The sequence below is a fragment of the Gossypium raimondii genome, chromosome 4 (assembly GCF_025698545.1).
Source record: "Gossypium raimondii isolate GPD5lz chromosome 4, ASM2569854v1, whole genome shotgun sequence".
NCBI classification, from domain to species: Eukaryota; Viridiplantae; Streptophyta; class Magnoliopsida; order Malvales; family Malvaceae; genus Gossypium; species Gossypium raimondii.
This window is the reverse complement of record NC_068568.1, coordinates 2331560-2353104: the sequence shown is the minus strand read 5'-3', so window position 1 is coordinate 2353104 and position 21545 is coordinate 2331560. Positions and strand designations below refer to the sequence as shown.

Below are 21545 nucleotides of genomic sequence, written 5' to 3'. Positions count from 1 at the left end.
TTTGGGGCAGCAGAATTGTAGATAATATACTTAATTTTTTTTACTACATTATTAAAACATCTGGCCATTTTTTTTTATAAATAGGAGAAAGTTGCATTTGATATTGTTTTTGTTATGACCGAAGAGATGGTGAAGTGCATGGCTGTCCACGAAGTGGTGAAGTGTCCAGAGTCGTTTAAAAAAAAGTTAAAAAGATGAAGGGTCCAAGAAGAAAAAGAAAATTTTAAAGTCGATGATGGATATTTGTAACAAAGATGATCGTCCCTTTGCCCAGGCGACACTAGCGTTGACAGTCGCCCTAGGTCATGATACATGATCCACACTACTCTTGTCATGGCTGGCTACTTGTGAAGTATAATAGGCTTTTAGATTGGGGTTAACATTAGGGTGTGTAAAATTCGGGTAAAATCGAAAAAATTCGGTAAATTGGTTGGTTAACTGAATTTTTTCGGTCGGAGGTCGGTTAATTATTTTTTGATTTTTCGGTTAATGGTTAATTCGGTTCAAAACCGGTCGGTTAACCGAAAAAATTAATAAATAAAAATATAATATATAAATAGGCCTACTATTGACTTAAACCCAATCCAAACCCAAGTATTCAACCCAACCCAACCCAATCGTAAAAATTACAAATAATTTAATAAATAAAAATAAAATTTTAAAACTAAAGTCTAAAAGTCTAAAAATAATTTAATTATGTAGTGATTCAATTCGGTTAATTCGGGTAATTCGATTAATTCGGGTAATCCGGTTAATTCGGTTAATTCGGGTAATTCGGTTAATTTTTAACCAAAAATAAAAAAATATATAATTTCGGTTAATTCGGTTAACCGACCGAATTAACCGAAAAAATTTCGGTTCTGTTAATTTTTTTTGAAAAAATTTTGATTCGACTAACGGTTAAAAATTTTGAAAGATCGGTTAATTCGGTTAATGTTATTTTGGGTTTGGTTAACCGAATGAATATCCCTAATTAACATGGCCTAGATTAGACTGTCTTTGACAAGGTAGATTAGAAATACATTGCGTGTCGAGCACTTATAAAAGTTTAAAATCATATGTTTTAGGAATGATATTTGATGTACTGCCAGACATGTATAATTCTTATATACTGTCTATAAATAATAATATAACATTTCATCGTTAAATAAAAAAAAGTAAAAGAATACTAATAATTTCATTTAAAGATACTTAAATATTAATTAAATACATAACTCTCTAATTTAGGATTTTGGCAAAAACAAAGATAGGAGGGCAAGAAGTAACATCGCCTCACCCCAAATGATAAATTTGTTATAAAAAATTATCAAATCATAAATTAATATAATAATAAAATTATAATTTAATTCAAAAATTTATTATTCATTTTAATTTTCTAACTTTAGCCCAATTAAAGATTTAAATGTCACGCCTCACTAAAATAGATTTACTTATCAAAGCCCATTTTGTAGGAATCCAAAACGTCAAATTTTCTTTTAAAACATTTTGGAAATCCCATTGCAAAAGCTCATTAAGTTTAGCCTGAAAATGGCAACTAATCCATTTTTTTATAAACAAATCTTGAACCGTGGAATCCAATATATGTCGACAAAATCATAAATGAGTCCATGGCTTTTTCGGACCTTTGGTTACCCAAGGTAGAAAACATGAAAATGGCAATAAATATAAGATATGAAAACAAGGATAAGACCATGATGTTGCGACCCATGGCATCGTATGTTATGAAAACATTCATGGTGCAATCTCTAATAAAATGAAGATTAGACTGGCAAATCACGATACATAAAAGCGTGTAAGTCCATGTGGTGGAGGCCCATGACAAGATATGATTATATGAATGTTCATGGTGTAGCTTTTGATAATGTGTAAATCGAACGGGCAGATCACGATACATGAACTTATGTGTAGGTCCATGAGGAATAAACCCATGACACTTTTTGTGAAAGTCCGCTGAGACAGTAAACACGTGATTCTGTATGATATCTTGGTGGCGTATTCTGTTTAACCCTTGTGACGTACTCTGTTAAGTCTGTCTGGTAGAATATGATTACCCGCCCTTATTTTAACTTCTGGATAAATTCTGATTACTTTATATTGCTATGATAAGATTATGATACGTCTAGAGTTAAGGAAGTTGAGTAAGATTTGTGATGTAATTAAATAAGTCTTAAGTGAATTTCTTGAAAACAAGTGTGTATATGTATGTTCAAAAAGGGTATCCGCCATGATAACCTGTTGGTTTGGAATTTGGGCTGTTTGTCGTTATGAATGAGTTCATTGCGTATACTTTCAAAACATTTGGGAAAATCCCATTGCAAAAGCTGATGTGAAAATGACAATATCCCATATTATCTTGGTAAATTACGTCATCCAATTATTAATCTTATTTAATTGTAAAAAGTTTTTATTGTAGTAGTGGATGAACAACTGTGAAGAGCCATAGAATTTTTTTTTCTAAGGATAAGCTTCGATGACGGATTGAACTGCACGTGTCGGTTTAACGTTGAATCGTGTAAAACCAGATTGTCGAAGAACATAGCTCCATTCCTTTAAGGTCCTCTCTTTCCCTTTATTTGTAATAGCCATCAGCGCCGTGTCTAGCATCAACCCTACGCCACCTAGCTCGTCGCCTTCTTTATCTTCTTCAAGAACTGCTTCAACGATTATAACCTTCCCTTTATCTTCTGGAATGGCTTCTCGACATTTTTTTAGGATTTTAATGCATTCCTCGTCGTCCCAATCATGCAATACCCACTGCAATGTGCAATGTATGGATTAATCGTATAAGACCATATAATGAAGGGAAAGAAAGTACTAACCATGAGAAACGCTGCGTCGGCGTTTGGGATAGACATGAACATGTCTCCTCCTACGTTTTCAATGCTATCGGATTTTGCTGAAACGGCGACGACATGAGGGAGATCAAAGTTGATGCCTCGAATCCATGGGAATGCCTTGACTAAAAGGCTCAAAGCAGTCCCGTTACCACCACCAACATCGACCAGGCTTTCGACTCCGTCGAACACTTCGGGACATCCTTCGATTGTCGCCTGCACCGTCAGTCTAGCATGGCAACCCATGGCGTTGTTAAAGAGTTCTCTAAAGTCGGGGTTCGCCTCGGTGTAGCTCCATAGATCTTTCCCATTTGCTACTTCAAATGGTGAGATATTATTGCCGGTTTCAAGGACTCGAGCACTAAGACTATGCCAGGGTGCTAAGCAAGTAGGGCTGGACATGAGCAATATGAAAGCAGCCATGGATTTTTCTCCACCTTTTAGCAAACAACGAGACAATGGCGTCGATGAGAAGCCTACAGTGTGTTGGTTGATGGGTTCCTGTTTGAATATTCGGTCGTGGACCATGAACCTCATAATGCGATGAAGACGCGACGGTTCGCATCGGAGGGCAGTGGCTAGCTCGGATAGTGGCATAGGGCTTCCATAGTTTTCAATAACGTCGGCAATCCCAAGCTCAATGGCACACTTAACGACAGCTATTTTAGCATATCCTAACACATAATTCCAAATCTTTATTTCAGGTCTAGCTTCTTCTTTTACTGTCACTTCCATATCTCCCATCTCAACTTTTTTTAAATTTTTTTTATTTGAGAACTTTTGGTAACTCTATGCCCAAATCTTGACTACGAAGCTACGATTTATAGAAGCAAAGGTATTGGTTTACTACGTCACAGTTCTTGAATTTGAAAATATCTTGTCAAATATGCTCCTAGCCACAAAACAATTATTAGATTAATTTGGTAAAAAAATTACAGTCCAATTATTTGAGGTGTACTAACTTAGATTTTGGTTAAATTTTACCGTAATGTACTCTAATAGCAATTTATGAATTTAATTTTTATATTTTTTATTGATTAATTTCTGTTACATTTTAAAAATTGAACTAAAAAAAATTGGATTAATAAATCAAGAATTAATGCGCCATGACTTTTAATTAAAATTTTGTAAAATTATAATAAAAATGAGTTATTAACTTAACGGTTAAGAGAAAATAAGAAGAGAGTTTAATTGACTTATAGACTTGAGGTATGGTTCGTGGGATATTCTCACTTTTGCTGCCCACTACTTTGTTGATGTGGTAGTGGGTGTTTGTGTGTGATAGTGGTATTGATGGGTTTTTTTTTATCGGAAGGATTCAATGAAAAGGCATTGAGATGTAATTGAGTAACACCTGTGATGTAATTGAATAAGTCTTTAAGAAAATTTATTGAAAAAAGAGAGAGTGTATTTGTATGTTCGAAAAGGGCATCCACTATGATAACTTGTTAGTTTGGAATTTGGGTTGTTCGTGGTTATGAATGGTTGAGGTGTAGCAAATAGTATATGTAACTTAGATTTTGGTTAACTTTTAACGTAGTAATTCAAGTAATTTATGAATTTAATCTTTATATTTTTTGATTAATTAATTTCTGTCACATGTCAAAAATCGAGTTAGAGAAAATTGGATTAATGGATGACTTTTAATTAAAATTTTGTAAAATTATGATAAAAATGAATTATTAGCTAAGAAGAGAGTCTAATTGGCTTAGAGACCTGAGTTATGGTTCGTGGGATATTCTTACATTTTTCTTGCCTTTCACTTTATTTTTGTGGTAATGGGTGTATGTGTGTGACAGTGTTGGGAAGCATTCAATGAAAAGCAGGGATACATTTCCCCACCACCCAACCAACTTTACACATGTTTTTTTGGACACTGTAGTGTTACCCAAAATCAGACGCAGCTCATCATCTCATATTATCTAAAATTGTGTGGTATATATGTTAATAGGGTCAACTCAAAAAAATATTTTAAGAAAATAATAATAATTTTTGAAAAATAAAAATACAATTTTATAAATTATTGTTATTTTATCATTTTTTTTTGGTGTTTGTTTTCGTCCATAATGTTTATAGATGCTTATCAAATTATTTACCCTAAATATTTATTGTCACTCTCCTGGTATAAGACTTATTTCATTCGAACTTTAATTGGTTAAAACCTAAAATGGAATATTGTTATATTAGAGATTTATTATTGTTTAAATTTAAATATATTTTAATTTTTAATCTATTATATTTTTGAATTGATTTATTCTAATTCTAATTGATCAAATATGTATTATTTGTAACTTTTACTAAAAAAATTTTAATACGAAGATTGAAATAATTATTGAACAAAGGGAATTACTAAACGAAGAGCAAGACTGAAACATTTCTCATGCAACAAAGTTTTAATTGTTTTGTAGAAGTGGATGAACGACTGTGAAGAGCCATAGATGTTGTTTCCTAAGGCTAAGCCTCGATGACGGATTGAACTGCACGTATGGGATTAACAGTGAATCGTGTAAAACCAGATTGTCGAAGAACATAGCTCCATTCCTTTAAGGTCCTCTCTTTCCCTTTATCAGTATGAGCCATCATCGCCATGTCTAGCATCAACCCCACGAAACCTAGCTCGTCGTCTTCTTTATCTTCTTCAAGAGCTGCTTCAACGATTATAACCTTCCCTTTATCTTCTGGAATGGCTTCTCGACATTTTTTTAGGATTTTAATGCATTCCTCGTCGTCCCAATCATGCAATATCCACTGCAATTTGCAATGTATGGATTAATCGTATAAGACCATATAATGAAGGGAAAAAAAGTACTAACCATTAAAAACGCTGCGTCGGCGTTTGGGATAGACATGAACATGTCGCCTCCTACGTTTTCAATGCTACCGGATTTTGGTGCAACGGCAACGACATGAGGGAGATCAAAGTTGATGCCTCGAATCCATGGGAATGCCTTAACTAAAAGGCTCAAAGCAGTCCCGTTACCACCACCGACATCGACCAGGCTTTCGACTCCGTCGAACACTTCGGGACATCCTTCGATTGTCGCCTGCACCGTCAGTCTAGCATCGCAACCCGTGGCGTTGTTAAAGAGTTCTCTAAAGTCGGGGTTCGCCTCGGCGTAGCTCCATAGATCTTTCCCATTTGCTACTTCAAATGGTGAGATATTATTGCCGGTTTCAAGGACTCGAGCACTAAGACTATGCCATGGTGCTAACCAAGTCGGGCTGGACTCGAGCAATATAAAAGGGGCCATGGATTTTTCTCCATCTTTTATCAAACGACGAGACAATGGCGTCGATGAGAAGCCTACAGTGTGTTGGTTGATGGGTTCCTGTTTGAATATTCGGTCGTGGACCATGAACCTCATAATGCGATGAAGACGCGACGGTTCGCATCGGAGGGCAGTGGCTAGCTCGGATAGTGGCATAGGGCTTCCATAGTTTTCAATAACATCGGCAATCCCAAGCTCAATGGCACATTTAACGACAGCTATTTTAGCATACCCGAACACATAATTCCAAATATCTACTTCAGCTCTAGCTTCTTCTTCTTCGATTCCACTCACTTCCATTATTATTTTTTTCTCTTGGAAAACTTTATAATTCTATTAGCAACTCTTGAGGATGAAAAGTTTTGTTGAAGACCCCGATTTATACGAGCAAAGGGTTAGATTTTCTCTCTTAAATTTCAGTTTTTTTCCTCAAATAAATTAAATCTAATTGAAAATATCAAAATTTAGGAGAAAAACTGATGTGACATTATGACTCTAAATTATTAAAAAATGATACAAATGGCGTGTGATCTCAAATTCATACAATCATGATGAACATCCTAAAATAATTCATACAATCATAATGAACATCCTAAAATAATATAATTATCATGATTGATTTTCGTACTAATTAAATTAAGAATTTATTGAGACATCAGTTTAAAGAAAAACATCATATTAACTAATGTAGAAAAGGATGTAACTTGGTTGAACATTTTTAATATATATATTTATTTATTTTTATGTGTTTTTAATCGAATTTTTTAATATAGTTGTTTCCACCACTAATTTCCTTTGGAAAATTTTAGTTATTATCGTGATTAAAATTGCTTGATTCTGCTCAACTAATAAGGAGATTTTTATAAATTGTATTATTGAACCTAAAAGTTTAACCATGAAGGAGTGGTTGAATGACATTGAATAAAAATAATAAAAGCTTAATATATTAATTGATCCTTGAATTTAACAGTTTTTCTCACATTAGTTCTTAGATATTTCTTTGGATTATATTTGTCTCTAAATTTGGCAACCATTACATACACCAGTTTCTAAGGTTAAGGGCGGGTTTGGATAGGCGGTGCGTTTACTTGCGATTAATGTAAAAACAGCAGTGGCAGTGAGATTAGATGCTGTAGCGATATTGTAGTGCGAGACAAAAAGTAAGATAAATGCACCGCACCCAGTCATCCATCCAAACCCACCCTAACACCATTTAGTTTTTAGAAATTTTGGTGACATGGACTAATATCGTTGTGATACATGCTATATATAGATATATATATATTCAACTCTCTTTATAACAACTACCCATTATAACACAACATTTCGCTATAACAATCAAATTTTTATCAGAATTAATTTTTCATGTTTTATTTTAACCTTCTAAACAATTTTTCACTTATAACAATAATAGCTATAATTATGAAGTACACCTTTGTTAAATCGGTTCTTTAAAACAACACATTGCTTAAAATTTTAAGTAAAACTATAACTATTCATATAAGCAAACCTATTAATTAGAATTTGATCTTCTTCTTCTGTTCTTTTGCTTCTTTTTTTTTTTTGCATTTTTTATAACATTGGGAACTAATTTTAAAAGAAAGAATAATAATAAAAGTTATTATTTAGAATTTTTGGGTGTTTTCATTTTTTTGTTTATTTTCAATCAAATTTAGCTAATAAATTAGACTTTTAGCTTTTTATGTGAAAAGATCGAAAAGAACAACAAAGTTACAAAAAAAGACCAAATTACACAATGTGTAAACATTGAGGGTTAAATTTTTTAGAATCAAGACTAATTTGACACAATGTATAAATGTTAAAGGTTAAAATTGCTATTATGCCAATTTTAAAAGCTACCACCGCTAGCCTGTTGGTGACAAAAAATGATAAAATTTAATAATTAAATAACTATTTTATAACCTTTTATAATTGGGTGATCAAAATGAAATTTACTAATATTTAAGTGAATACTAATTAATTTATTTATTTTTCATTTCGATAAACAAACAAATCGTGGACCATAGAATTTAATCTCTCTCCACAAAATCAGACATGGGTTCTTTCGTTTTTTGGACAATGGTTACCCAAAATAGAGAAAAATTGTCACATAAATGTTCGATATGATTAGTGGCCCCACTAAACAGCTCATCATCTCATATTTATCTAAAATTGTGGTATAAATGTTTATAGGGGTTATGGGACATCTCAGATGGATTAACGCTTCTTTTGGAGAAGAGTTATGACTTTGTAATAATCCAAACTGATAGTATGGAGGCAGTTTAAGTTATTAAAGACTAGGCTTGTAAGGACTTGGATTCAACTTTAATAAGAAGAAATCATCAAATTTTGTCTAGTATTAGACATTGGGACATTTGTCACATTCCGAAGGAAAATAATGGAGAAGCCAATGAAATTGCTAAACTATTTCAAGAAGGTCTTCAAGTGTTTGAAGTGTCCCCATTGGGGAGTTAGTTTTATTTTATCGTAATTTATTAGGTTTTGTATTTTCACCAAATTTTTTTAGGAAAATAGAAAATAATAATAATTTTTTGAAAACTCAAAGTACAATTATATTAAATTTGTGATTTCATCCATAATGTTTATTAATATCTATCAAATTATTTGTCCTAATCATCCAAAATTTAGGCTTAGTTTGGATTGGTGGTGCGTTTAACTGTAGTTAATGTAAAAACAACGGTGGCGGTGATATTAGATACTGTAGCGACACTGTAGCGTGAGACAAAAAATAAATTAAACGCACCGCACCCAATCACCCATCCAAACCAACCTTAGTTACAATCTAAAATAAATATATATATATTAATATACTAATATATTATATTGGTGTTTTGTTCAGTTTTATTATGGTTTAAATTCAAATATATTTCAATTTTCAATCTATTATATTTCATATTGAGTTATTCTAATTTTAATTGATCAAATACTAAGCTCTTTTTTAAAGTAACTAATACTATATTTGTACTCATAAATTCTTTCAAAAAATAAATTATGATACGTTATAACAACACGCTCGAACTCAAATCCTTTGAATTTTTGGAAAAATTCTACAACTAGAATATAGTAAATCAAGTACAACTATGTATGTCTCAACAATTATAAAGTTGAATTTAATCAATATATATAAACTACAAACAGATTAAGAACGAGAATAATTTAAACTGAAATTCACACGTGACAATTGCGTATTATGAGACTCAAAATCTCGAGTTTTACCAACAATGCCAAAACTTATTTGGCAGACAATTCAAACCTCTTATCCGATGTCAAAATAACAGTTGTATTTTAATTATTTTTCACAATCAATCTAAAACTATTCCAGAGGTGGAATTAAAATTGGTATCGGTTTTAAATTATTGATATACTGATTCCAACAGAATGACTTTAAAGAAAACCACTCAAAACCAAGATTTATTGATTCCAACAAAAGACTGATGTTTTGAGCCAAAACTAAAACATTTCTCATGCAACAAAGTTTTTATTGTAGTAGTGGATGAACGACTGTGAAGAGCCATAGAATTTTTGTTTCTAAGGATAAGCTTCGATGACGGATTGAACTGCATGTGTAGGTTTAACGTTGAATCGTGTAAAACCAGATTGTCGAAGAACAGAGCTCCATTCCTTTAAGGTCCTCTCTTTCCCTTTATTTGTAATAGCCATCAGCGCCGTGTCTAGCATCAACCCTACGTCACCTAGCTCGTCGCCTTCTTTATCTTCTTCAAGAACTGCTTCAACGATTATAACCTTCCCTTTATCTTCTGGAATGGCTTCTCGACATTTTTTTAGGATTTTAATGCACTCCTCGTCGTCCCAATCATGCAATACCCACTGCAGTTTGCAATGTACGGATTAATCGTATAAGACCATATAATGAAGGGAAAGAAAGTACTAACCACGAGAAACGCTGCGTCGGCGTTTGGGATAGACATGAACATGTCTCCTCCTACGTTTTCAATGCTATCGGATTTTGCTGCAACGGCGACGACATGAGGAAGATCAAAGTTGATGCCTCGAATCCATGGGAATGCCTTGACTAAAAGGCTCAAAGCAGTCCCGTTACCACCACCGACATCGACCAGGCTTTCGACTCTGTCGAACACTTCGGGACATCCTTCGATTGTCGCCTGCACCGTCAGTCTAGCATCGCAACCCATGGCGTTGTTAAAGAGTTCTCTAAAGTCGGGGTTCGCCTCGGCGTAGCTCCATAGATCTTTCCCATTTGCTACTTCAAATGGTGAGATATTATTGCCGGTTTCGAGGACTCGAGCACTAAGACTATGCCAGGGTGCTAAGCAAGTAGGGCTGGACATGAGCAATATCAAAGCAGCCATGGATTTTTGTCCACCTTTCATCAAAAGACGAGACAATGGCGTCGATGAGAAGCCTACAGTGTGTTGGTTGAGGGGTTCCTGTTTGAATATTCGGTCGTGGACCATGAACCTCATAATGCGATGAAGACGCGACGGTTCGCATCGGAGGGCAGTGGCTAGCTCGGATAGTGGCATAGGTCTTCCATAGTTTTCAATAACGTCGGCAATCCCAAGCTCAATGGCACATTTAACGACAGCTATTTTAACATATCCTAACACATAATTCCAAATCTTTATTTCAGCTCTAACTTCTTCCTTTATTGTCACTTCCATATCTCCCATCTTTTTTTATTTGAGAAGTTTTGATAACTCTATGCCCAAATCTTGACTATGAAGCTAAGATTTATAGAAGCAAAGGCATTGGTTATTGTTCGTGGGATATTCTCACATTTTTCATGCCATTCACTTTTGCTGCCCACTACTTTGTTTATGTGGTAGTGGGTGCAAGTGTGCGATGAAAAGCAGGGATACATTTCCACACCACCCAACGAACTTTACACATGTCCCTACCCTATCCGTTTCTATGGTGACGTAGAATCTAATCAATCTCCACAAAATCAGACACAGGATCTTTCATTTTTTGGACATGACACAGCTCATCATCTCATATTATCTAAAATTAAAAAATATTTTAAGAAAATAATAATTTTTGAAAAAGAAAAATACAATTTTACAAATTATTGTTATTTTATCTTTTTTTTTCGTGTTAGTCTTCGTCCATAATGTTTATCGATGCTTATCAAATTATTTACCCTAAATATTTATTGTCACTCTTCGAGTATAAGACTTATTTCATTCGAACTTCGTTAAAACCTAAATTAGAGTGATTTATTATTGTTTAAATTTGAATATATTTCAATTTTAATTTATTATATTTTTAATTGATTTATTCTAATTCTAATTGATAAAATATGTATTATTTGTAATTTATAATAAACTTTTTTAATACGATACATAATAAAATTTTAAAAATAGAATATAGTGTAATCAAGTACAATCACGTATGTATGATGATGTATAAGGAATTATAAAGTTGAATTAAACTAATATAAACTACAAATAAATTAAGAATCGGAATAATTTGAACTAAAACTCACATAGAACAATTGAGCATGAAGAGATTCAAACTTTAGTACACAAGATAAAACCTTGATCTTTATCAACAATTTCGAAACTTACTTTATCCGGATTAAAATAATAATCATATTTTAATTATTTTTCGCATTCAATCCAAAATTATTCCAGAGATAGAATTGAAGATTGAAATAATTATTGAACAAAGGGAATTACTAAACGAAGAGCAAGACTGAAACATTTCTCATGCAACAATGTTTTAATTGTTTTGTAGTAGTGGATGAACAACTGTGAAAAGCCATAGATTTTGTTTTCTAAGGATAAGCTTCGATGACTGATTGAACTGCATGTATGGGATTAACAGTGAATCATGTAAAACCAGATTGTCGAAGAACATAGCTCCATTCCTTTAAGGTCCTCTCTTTCGCTTTATTAGTATGAGCCATCATCGCCATGTCTAGCATCAACCCCACAAAACCTAGCTTGTCGTCTTCTTTATCTTCTTCGCGAACTGCTTCAACGATTATAACCTTCCCTTTATCTTCTGGAGCGGCTTCTCGACATATTTTTAGGATTTTAATGCATTCCTCGTCGTCCCAATCATGCAATATCCACTGCAATTTGCAATGTATAGATTAATCGTATAAGACCATATAATGAAGGGAAAAAAAAGTACTAATCATTAAAAAGGCTGCGTCGACGTTTGGGATAGACATGAACATGTCGCCTCCTATGTTTTGAATGCTACCGGACTTTGGTGCAACGGCAACGACATGAGGGAGATCAAAGTTGATGCCTCGAATCCATGGGAATGCCTTAACTAAAAGGCTCAAAGCAGTCCCATTACCACCATGAAACAACTTTGGACGTCACGAATCTGAAAACCAAAATTCGAACAATTTTTTTCTCTGATCTCCGACATTGGTTGTTAGATCGACTTAGATCTAAGATATGTTCTGCTACTCGTCAATGGGTATTGATCCACCATATCGATCGTTGAATCGTTACTTGGAGCTTGCTGGCAGAACTTAAAAAAAAATTTAACAGCCTATTGACTTAAATAAAAACTTTTAAATAGTTCAGTGACTTAAATGAAAACTTTCAAATAGTTCAGTGACCGGATTGTAACCCTTTTTTAGTTAAGTGACCAAAATGAAAAGCTACCCATAGTTTAGTGACTAATAGTATAGCTTACCCTACTTTAATTTGGTCAATTTTAGTACATTTTTTTTGAATTTTGAACTTCAGATTGAATTGCAAACTATAGAAGTTAAATTCATTATGTCAAATTCTGCTATTAGTTTTGTACTATACGTAAGTTTCGGATTTGGTCTCAATTCTCCAATTTGATCATTTTAATCATTATACCTTTCTTATTTTGAAATTCTAATCATGGTTCATATGGTAGTTGACATAACACTACACACATGATAATATGTTTGTCGATAGAAATTTGGAAATGTCAAAATTTAACAACCGAAATTTTAAAATTTAAAAGTACAAGGACTTAAAATTATCAAATTAGAGTACAAAAGCTAATTTTACAAGTTACATATATTATAGGGACTAATAGTGGATTTTGATCAAAATCATGTTTTTAACAAAAGGACAACTTTCTGAATTTAAAAGGTTACAATGTGAAGTTAGTTCGTATTTTGATAAAATTTGAGAATTAGTCTTGTAATTGAAAATTTAACAAATTAAGTCCTCCTAATTTTATAATTTGAAATTCACAATCTAATTATTAACATTGTTAGTATTTTTGTCAAAATTTGTCAACTTGGCATATTAGACTACCCTAATATGACGTGGTATATGATTGACAAAAATATATATACTAAATTGAAAAATTCTAACATAGGTTACCAACAATGATAATGATTGGACTTATATTTCTAAATTGGAAAAAAAATAGTTGGATTGAATTTTTAACTTTTAAAGTAGAGGGACTAAATATCATATTCTGCAAAGTACAAGGACTAATATCATATTTTAACGAATTATTAAGTAAATTTGGCCCAACCCAAAAGCCCATCTGATTACGACCCTTTCTACTTCTACCATTGTACATAAGGCTATTTCCACAGTGTTTCTGCTAATATTCCATCACTTTCTCGGGAAAATCAACGATGGCAGATTGGACCCAACTCCCCAAGGAACTACTAGAACTTATTTCCAAACGCCTAGGAACCCACTATGACGTCATCCGTTTCCGTTCCGTTTGCTCCACCTGGCGCTCCGCCGTTACTGCCCACAACCGCTGCCGCAACCGCTTCGCTCCCCGTTTCCCGCTTCTCCCTATTTCCTCCCAATTCTCCCTCTCAAAGCGCTCCGTATTCCTCCTCGGATCACCCACAACTAGTACCCAAACAAACGCTTCTAGCCCCTCCTCGTGGGTAATCAAAATCGAAGAAGATCCGATGAACGGCAGAGTCCAGCTTTTGAACCCTCTCTCAAGGTCTCGTTTCGATTCTCTCCCTGATAATTTCCCCAAACCTTTAAATTTGTTGGATTTTAGGGTTCTTGAATTGGGTGAAGAGTATGTGCTTCATTATTTAACTCATCACAGTGTGGGCAACTTGTACATGGAAAAAGTTGTCCTATCTTGTTTAGATGATAATGTTAACGATTTCATTATACTTACAATTTATGTTTCTGGGAAATTAGCAATGTTTAAATCTAGTGTTAAGAAATGGGCTATAATTTAAGACATGCCATCTCCTTTTGACGATGTGATATTATATAAAGGGAATTTTTATGCTGTTGATAATACTGGTAGGACTGTGGTTGTGGGATTGGATTTCGAGACAAATTTGATTGCTATGCCTGTTTTTGGTGGTGATAAGAAGTTTTTGGTTGATTCAAAGGGTGAGTTATTGTTGGTTGATATGTATTTGAGCATTGAATCTGAGCCAGGTTTGTCTTCTTCTTCTGCCGGTTTCGGGTTCGTCGAGGAGTATTTTGAAAACCTTGCTTTGTATATGAACGAGAGGACGGTTAAGTTTAAGGTTTTTAAGTTGGATGACGTTGATAAGCAGTGGGTTGAAGCTAAGGATTTGGACGATCGCGTGTTGTTTTTAGGTGATGGTTGCACCTTTTCTGCTTCAATAGAAGATTTATCCGTGTGTAGAGGGAATTCCATAATCTATGTGGATAATTTCTTTCATTCGCTCGGGGAAGAAGATGGGGCGTCGGAGCATTGTGATGTAGGCGTATTCGATTTGGAAAGCGGTTCTATAGGACCATTAACAAAGGTTCCTCAATCTTCCGAGCTATTCTGGCCACCACCTCATTGGATTTCATCCACAGCAGCATCGGATGTAAGTATTTTTGTTTTGCAGTGTTGAACTTTGGGTCGAGTTTTTATTTATATATAGTTCTGTATACTATTGCAATAGCCATGAAGATCTTTAAGCATCAGAATCCCTAAGTAGAATCACGTAAAAAACTGGTGAAACTCCCCGGAAAGCTTTTTGAGTCGTGTTTATGCTTAATGGTATAGGCATGCTAGCTTCAAACTATGTCTTGAAATGCCATGCATCTAATGTTAACTTACTGAAAATGCCAAAGAGAAGTCTAAATCGAATGCGGATCTCTTTCATATGCCGGGTTAAGGGGCGTTACAAATGCTTTCAAAACAATTGGGAAAATCCCATTGCCAAATTTGATGTGAAAATGGCAATATCCCTTATTTTCTTGGTAAATTACACCAGCAGTCATCCAACTATTAATATATTTTTTTGGTTATTTAATTATGAAAAGTTATGAAATGATCACACAATAATTAGTAAATTTCTTTTTCGGTCACCCAACTATGATAAGTTACGAAATGGTATCCAACTATTTAATTTTATCTTTTTTGTCGCCGGCTGGCTAACTTGACAACTTTTAAAATTAGCTCAATAGTAACTTTAACCGTTAATATTTATCTATTATGTTAATTTAGTTTTGATTCCAAAAAAAAAAACTTAACGCTTAACATTTACACATGGTGTAATTCGAACTTCTTCTCTTTTTTTTTTTTAAATTTTGTGTTTTTTATAATATTGAGAGTTAATTTTAAAAGAAAGAAAATGATAAAAGTTATTATTTAGAGTTTTTGGGTGTTTTCATTTTTTGTTTATTTTCAATCAAATTTAGCTAATAAATTAGACTTTTAGCTTTTTAGGTAAAAAGATTACAAAGAACAAGAAAATTGCAAAAAAAATCTAAATATTGAGGGTTAGATTTTTAGAATCAAGACTTGACACAATGTTAAATGTTAAAGTTGCTATTATGCCAATTTTAAAAGCTACAAAAAATGATAAAATTTAATAATTAAATAATTATTTTATAACTTTATATAATTGGGTAATCAAAATAAAATTTATTAATATTTAAGTGGATATTTATTTATTTATTTATTTTTCAGTTCTATAAACAAACAAATGGTGGATGGAATTTAATCTCTCTCCACAAAATCAGAGACGGGTTCTTTCTTTTTTTGGACAATGGTTACCCAAAATAGCGAAAAATTGTCACATAAATGTTCTATATAATTAGTGCCTCCACTAAACAGCTCATCATTTCATATTTATCTAAAATTGTGTTATAGATATTTATAGGGCATCTTAGATGGATTAACGCTTCTTTTGAAAAAGAGTTATGATTTTGTAATAATCCAAATTGATAGTATGGAAACAGTTCAAGTTATTAAAGACGAGGCTTGTAAGGACTTGGGCTCAACTTTAATAAGAAGAAATCATCAATTTTTGCCTAGTATTAGACATTGGGACATTTGTCACATTTCGAAGGAAAATAATGGAGAAGCCGATGAAATTGCTAAACTAGTTCAAGAAAGGAGAGAAGGTCTTCAAGTGTTTGAAGTGTCCCCATTAGAGAGTTAGTTTTATTTTATCGTAATTTTTAGGTTTTGTATTTTCACTAAATTTCTTTTAAGAAAATAGAAAATAATAATTTTTGAAAACCCAAAGTACAATTATATTAAATTTGTGATTTCATCCATAATGTTTATTAATATCTATCAAATTATTTGTCCTAATCATTTGAAATTTAGGCTTAGTTTGGATTGGTGATATGTTTAACTGTAGTTAGTGTAAAAACAACGGTGGCGGTGACATTAAATACTATAGCGACACTGTAGTGTGAGACAAAAAATAAATTAAAAACACCGCACCTAATTACCCATCCAAACCCACCTTAGTTAGTTACAATCTAAAATGAAATATATATTAATATACTAATATATTATATCGGTGTTTTGTTCAGTTTTATTATGGTTTAAATTCAAATATATTTCAAATTTCAATCTATTATATTTTATATTGAGTTATTCTAATTTTAATTTTAATTTTATTATTTGTAACTTATACTAAGTTTTTTAAAAAGTAACTGATACTCGTAAATTCTTTCGAAAATAAATTATGATAAATTATAACAGCACAAATCGCGTTACAAACTGAAATCCTTTGAATTTTTTGAAAAAGTTTACAAGTAGAATATAGTAAATCAAGTATGACTACTAAAGTTAAATTGAATCAATATAAATTAAAATTAAAATTCACACAGCTTTAGTGTACAGGACTCAAAATCTCGACTTTTTACCAACAATGCCAAACCTCTTATCTGACATGTATTTTAATTATTTTTCACAATCAGTCTAAAACTATTCCAGAGGCAGAATTAAAATTGATATATGGATTCCAACAGTGATTTTAAAGAAAACCACTCAAAACCAAGATTTATTGATTCCAACAAAAGACTGATGTTTTTAGCCAAAACTAAAACATTTCTCATGCACCAGAGTTTTTATTGTAGTAGTGGATGAACAACTGTGAAGAGCCACAGAATTTTTTTTTTCTAAGGATAAGCTTCGATGACGGATCGAACTGCACGTATAGGTTTAACGTTGAATCGTGTAAAACCAGATTGTCGAAGAACATAACTCCATTCCTTTAAGGTCCTCTCTTTCCCTTTATTTGTAATAGCCATCAGCGCCGTGTCTAGCATCAACCCTACGCCACCTATCTCGTCGTCTTCTTTATCTTCTTCAAGAACTGCTTCAACGATTACAACCTTCCCTTTATCTTCTGGAATGGCTTCTCGACATTTTTTTAGGATTTTAATGCATTCCTCGTCGTCCCAATCATGCAATACACACTGCAATTTGCAATGTATGGATTAATCGTATAAGACCATATAATGAAGGGAAAGAAAGTACTAACCATGAGAAACGCTGCGTCGGCGTTTGGGATAGACATGAACATGTCTCCTCCTACGTTTTCAATGCTATCGGATGTTGCTGCAACGGCGACGACATGGGGGAGATCAAAGTTGATGCCTCGAATCCATGGGAATGCCTTGACTAAAAGGCTCAAAGCAGTCCCGTTACCACCACCGACATCGACCAGGCTTTCGACTCCGTCAAACACTTCGGGACATCCTTCGATTGTCGCATGTACCGTCAGTCTAGCATGGCAACCCATGGCGTTGTTAAAGAGTTCTCTAAAGTCGGGGTTCGCCTCGGCGTAGCTCCATAGATCTTTCCCATTTGCTACTTCAAATGGTGAGATATTATTGCCGGTTTCAAGGACTCGAGCACTAAGACTATGCCAGGTTGCTAAGCAAGCAGGGCCGGACATGAGCAATATGAAAGCAGCCATGGATTTTTCTCCACCTTTTATCAAAAGACGAGACAATGGCGTCGATGAGAAGCCTATAGTGTGTTGGTTGATGGGTTCCTGTTTGAATATTCGGTCGTGGACCATGAACCTCATAATGCGATGAAGACGCGACGGTTCGCATCGGAGGGCAGTGGCTAGCTCGGATAGTGGCATAGGGCTTCCATAGTTTTCAATAACGTCGGCAATCCCAAGCTCAATGGCACATTTAACGACAGTTATTTTAACATATCCTAACACATAATTCCAAATCTTTATTTCAGCTCTAGCTTCTTCCTTTATTGTCACTTCCATATCTCCCATCTCAACTTTTTTTTTTTTAAACTTTTTTATTTGGGAGCTTTTTGGTAACTCTATGCCCAAATCTTGACTATGAAGCTACGATTTATAGAAGCAAAGGTATTGGTTTGAACTAGGTCACAGTTCTTGAATTTGAAAATATCTTGTCAAATATGCTCCTAGCCACAAAACAATTATTAGATTAATTTGGTAAAAAAATTACGGTCCAATTATTTGAAGTGTACCAAATAGTATATGTAATTTAGATTTTGGTTAACTTTTACGGTAATGTACTTGAATAGCAATTTATGAATTTAATCTTTATATTTTTTATTGATTAATTTCTATCACATTTTAAAAATGAGTTAGAAAAATTAGATTAGTGGAACAAGAATTGACACACCATGACTTTTAATTAAAATTTTATAAAATTATGATAAAATAAATTATTAACTTAATGGTTAAGAGAAAATATACCAATCTACATAAACAATGTTAGATTTGTGATTCTTAAAATAGTATATTTTCCTAACATGCATGGAGATACATTATTAGGAAATAATTTTATATGAGATATTTACCTTTTACTATTGATAAAAATTCTATTTGGTTATTAGTAGAAAAAGATTTTGTGGAAATACCACTTGAAGAAAATAATAAGATTGTGTATAATAAAAATTTTACACCAATTAAATTAGATTGTTAGATAATAAATATTTATAATTTATTACTAATAATTGTTGATTATTTGAGCAGGCCTCATGGATAGAGGTAAAAAGCCTCTAAAAGAAATAGTTGGTGAATGGACTACTGTTCATAATGATTATTTGAGCAGGCCTCATGGATAGAGGTAAAAAGCATCTAAAAGAAATAGTTGGTGAATGGACTACTGTTTATAAAAAAAACCAACAAAGGAAAAGTAGCAACAAACTCCAAAAAAAGATTTGTACTTGCAAATGTATCATCTTATCCTAACCAAGGATATTATGAACCATATCCAATGGTAAACCAGCCAATTGGAACAAATGTTTTAAATTATCTAATGGTAAACCAACCAATTGGAACTTATTTTTCATTGACCCCAAATCAGGTGTGTCAATCACCAATGTCCCAAGATCGTTATTTGGTATCACAAACCAGTTATGCTGAAGTAATCAAGGGAAAAGAAAATTTGTTGAAAAAACAACAAGTTGAAGAATATAAAGAAATTTCTAAAATCAAAGATTTTTATAATCCTGGTTTATCACCAAAATTTTATGATTTTATAAACGAGATGTGGAAAACCCATATTTCAAATCAAAGAGCCAATTTCAGAAGAGCTCTTTTGAAAAAACAACTAAGAAAAGTGAATCTGAGGATTTACTATTAAAATCTATTTTATATAGAGATTGAGATGAATTCCAACTTTTTATGATGGATATTAAGGAGATAAATAATCTTCTTGATACCTTTCAATATTTTATTTATAAAGGAAAAACACAATATTATAAATAAGGTATTTAGAATCATTTTATATAATAAATCTAGATGATTTTACCTATAGAAATATTTAATAAAATTATTGGAATGATCTGCAACCAGTAGAATCAATTTAGAAAATTTTTTCGAATATTTTCTCCAATCTTATGTTTTACTAATTTTATTGGAAATAGTATTCCAACAATAAAATTTAGATTGGATCACGAACCGTTCAATATAACAAGTATTGAATGGGGATTTGTAAGATAAATAGTAGTAAAAAATTTCTCTTTTCTCTTTTAAAAGATTTTCCAGCAGTAGTAAAATCTTTATTACAAACCATCATAAACAATGATGACTTTTTCTATTATTTTTATATCCAAATTAGTACTCTTATTGGTATTTCTGAAAAAGAAAGATTTTTTCAGCCATATCAAATATGGGGTATTCACACGATGCTCGGAAATCCCCGATTATCTGCCCTAAGTGAAGATGAAGAATGCTTGACAAAAATAATTGACAAGTATCAAAATAATTCAAGCTATTATCAAATCCAAGCTGGGATTGATTTAATGGCTAAAGCCAAATATCTTCTCCAACAAAAAGATTATCAATTCAGAACCGATGGTAGAAGGATATTGGCATACCATTCCTATCTTATTAAAGAAAAGGATGATGAAGGTATTCGATTGCTAAAAAAGATAGCAGATATGGACATTGAGGATTTCCCATCCAATATTATGCAACAAATCAGAAGTACTTGGGAAAATTGTCATCAAGATATATCTACCATTCATGACTATGGTTGAAGTCAAAAAAGATGGCAACCTAAAAGAAAGGAAATCCACACACCAACAACAAAGTTTGGCAACATGGAAGACATCATGATGCAAGCAGTAATGGAACTAACCATGAAGTAAGCAGTGATGTGACAAGACATCCAGATGCAACCAACAAAGATTGCAACGTAGATTGATGATGATGCAAACAGTGATGGAAGCAACCATTAATGCTAGTCAAAGGCATCCAGAAGCAGACAAAAAAGGTCTTCAACATGGATCAACCATCAAATCAATGATGGAACAAAGACTATGAAACGTGGAAGCAAGCATAATCACAGAAGCAAAAAGACAAATGAGACGCGGAAGCAACCACATCCATTGAAGCAGGAATCCTTATCAGAAAATAGATTGGACTTCTGTTAATGAATATATATCATTTAGAGATTAATGATATATGCGGAAGGGATTTACAAGACTCTAATAAAAAGAAAGCTTTAAACTATAAAAGAGAAAATTATGTATTTACTCGATGCTTTTACAATTGATTAGCTATCTCTATTTATAGTTGAATTCTATATATTCTATACAATTGTATTTTGAATCCCGAACAGTTATTCTGATAAGGATTCCTGCTTCAATGGATGTGGTTGCTTCCACGTCTCATTTGTCTTTTTGCTTCTGTGGTTATGCTTGCTTCCACGTTTCAAAGTCTTTGTTTCATCATTTATTTGGTGGTTGATCCACGTTGCAAGACTTTTTTTGTCTGCTTCTGGATGCT

The 21545-nt window shown here is 32.9% G+C and overlaps 5 protein-coding genes across 5 annotated transcripts; 1 reads left to right on the top strand and 4 right to left on the bottom strand.

Annotated features, from left to right (window-relative positions):
* Positions 1-2348: 2348 nt before the first annotated feature.
* LOC105779547 (acetylserotonin O-methyltransferase) lies at positions 2349-3642 on the bottom strand. Its single transcript, XM_012603349.2, has 2 exons — positions 2820-3642; positions 2349-2754 (listed from the first exon to the last, which is right to left on the bottom strand). Exons 1-2 carry the CDS (start codon positions 3576-3578, stop codon positions 2455-2457), a joined length of 1059 nt encoding a protein of 352 aa, XP_012458803.2. The 5' UTR covers positions 3579-3642; the 3' UTR covers positions 2349-2454.
* Positions 3643-5140: 1498 nt separating this feature from the next.
* LOC105784989 (acetylserotonin O-methyltransferase) lies at positions 5141-6496 on the bottom strand. Its single transcript, XM_012610919.2, has 2 exons — positions 5648-6496; positions 5141-5582 (listed from the first exon to the last, which is right to left on the bottom strand). The coding sequence occupies exons 1-2, from the start codon at positions 6401-6403 to the stop codon at positions 5289-5291; spliced, it is 1050 nt and encodes a 349-aa protein (XP_012466373.1). The 5' UTR covers positions 6404-6496; the 3' UTR covers positions 5141-5288.
* A 3011-nt stretch (positions 6497-9507) lies between these two features.
* On the bottom strand, positions 9508-10871 carry LOC105784987 (acetylserotonin O-methyltransferase). The gene is made up of 2 exons (XM_012610918.2): positions 10018-10871; positions 9508-9952 (listed from the first exon to the last, which is right to left on the bottom strand). Exons 1-2 carry the CDS (start codon positions 10774-10776, stop codon positions 9653-9655), a joined length of 1059 nt encoding a protein of 352 aa, XP_012466372.2. The 5' UTR covers positions 10777-10871; the 3' UTR covers positions 9508-9652.
* A 2797-nt stretch (positions 10872-13668) lies between these two features.
* Positions 13669-14965, top strand: LOC105779544 (F-box protein SKIP23-like). Its single transcript, XM_052629098.1, is given in 1 exon segment — positions 13669-14965. A coding segment is annotated over 1 exon segment (1218 nt). The 5' UTR covers positions 13669-13697; the 3' UTR covers positions 14916-14965.
* A 2303-nt stretch (positions 14966-17268) lies between these two features.
* Positions 17269-21285, bottom strand: LOC105779546 (acetylserotonin O-methyltransferase). The gene is made up of 3 exons (XM_012603347.2): positions 20896-21285; positions 17793-18706; positions 17269-17727 (listed from the first exon to the last, which is right to left on the bottom strand). Exons 2-3 carry the CDS (start codon positions 18549-18551, stop codon positions 17428-17430), a joined length of 1059 nt encoding a protein of 352 aa, XP_012458801.2. The 5' UTR covers positions 18552-18706; positions 20896-21285; the 3' UTR covers positions 17269-17427.
* Positions 21286-21545: the final 260 nt, after the last annotated feature.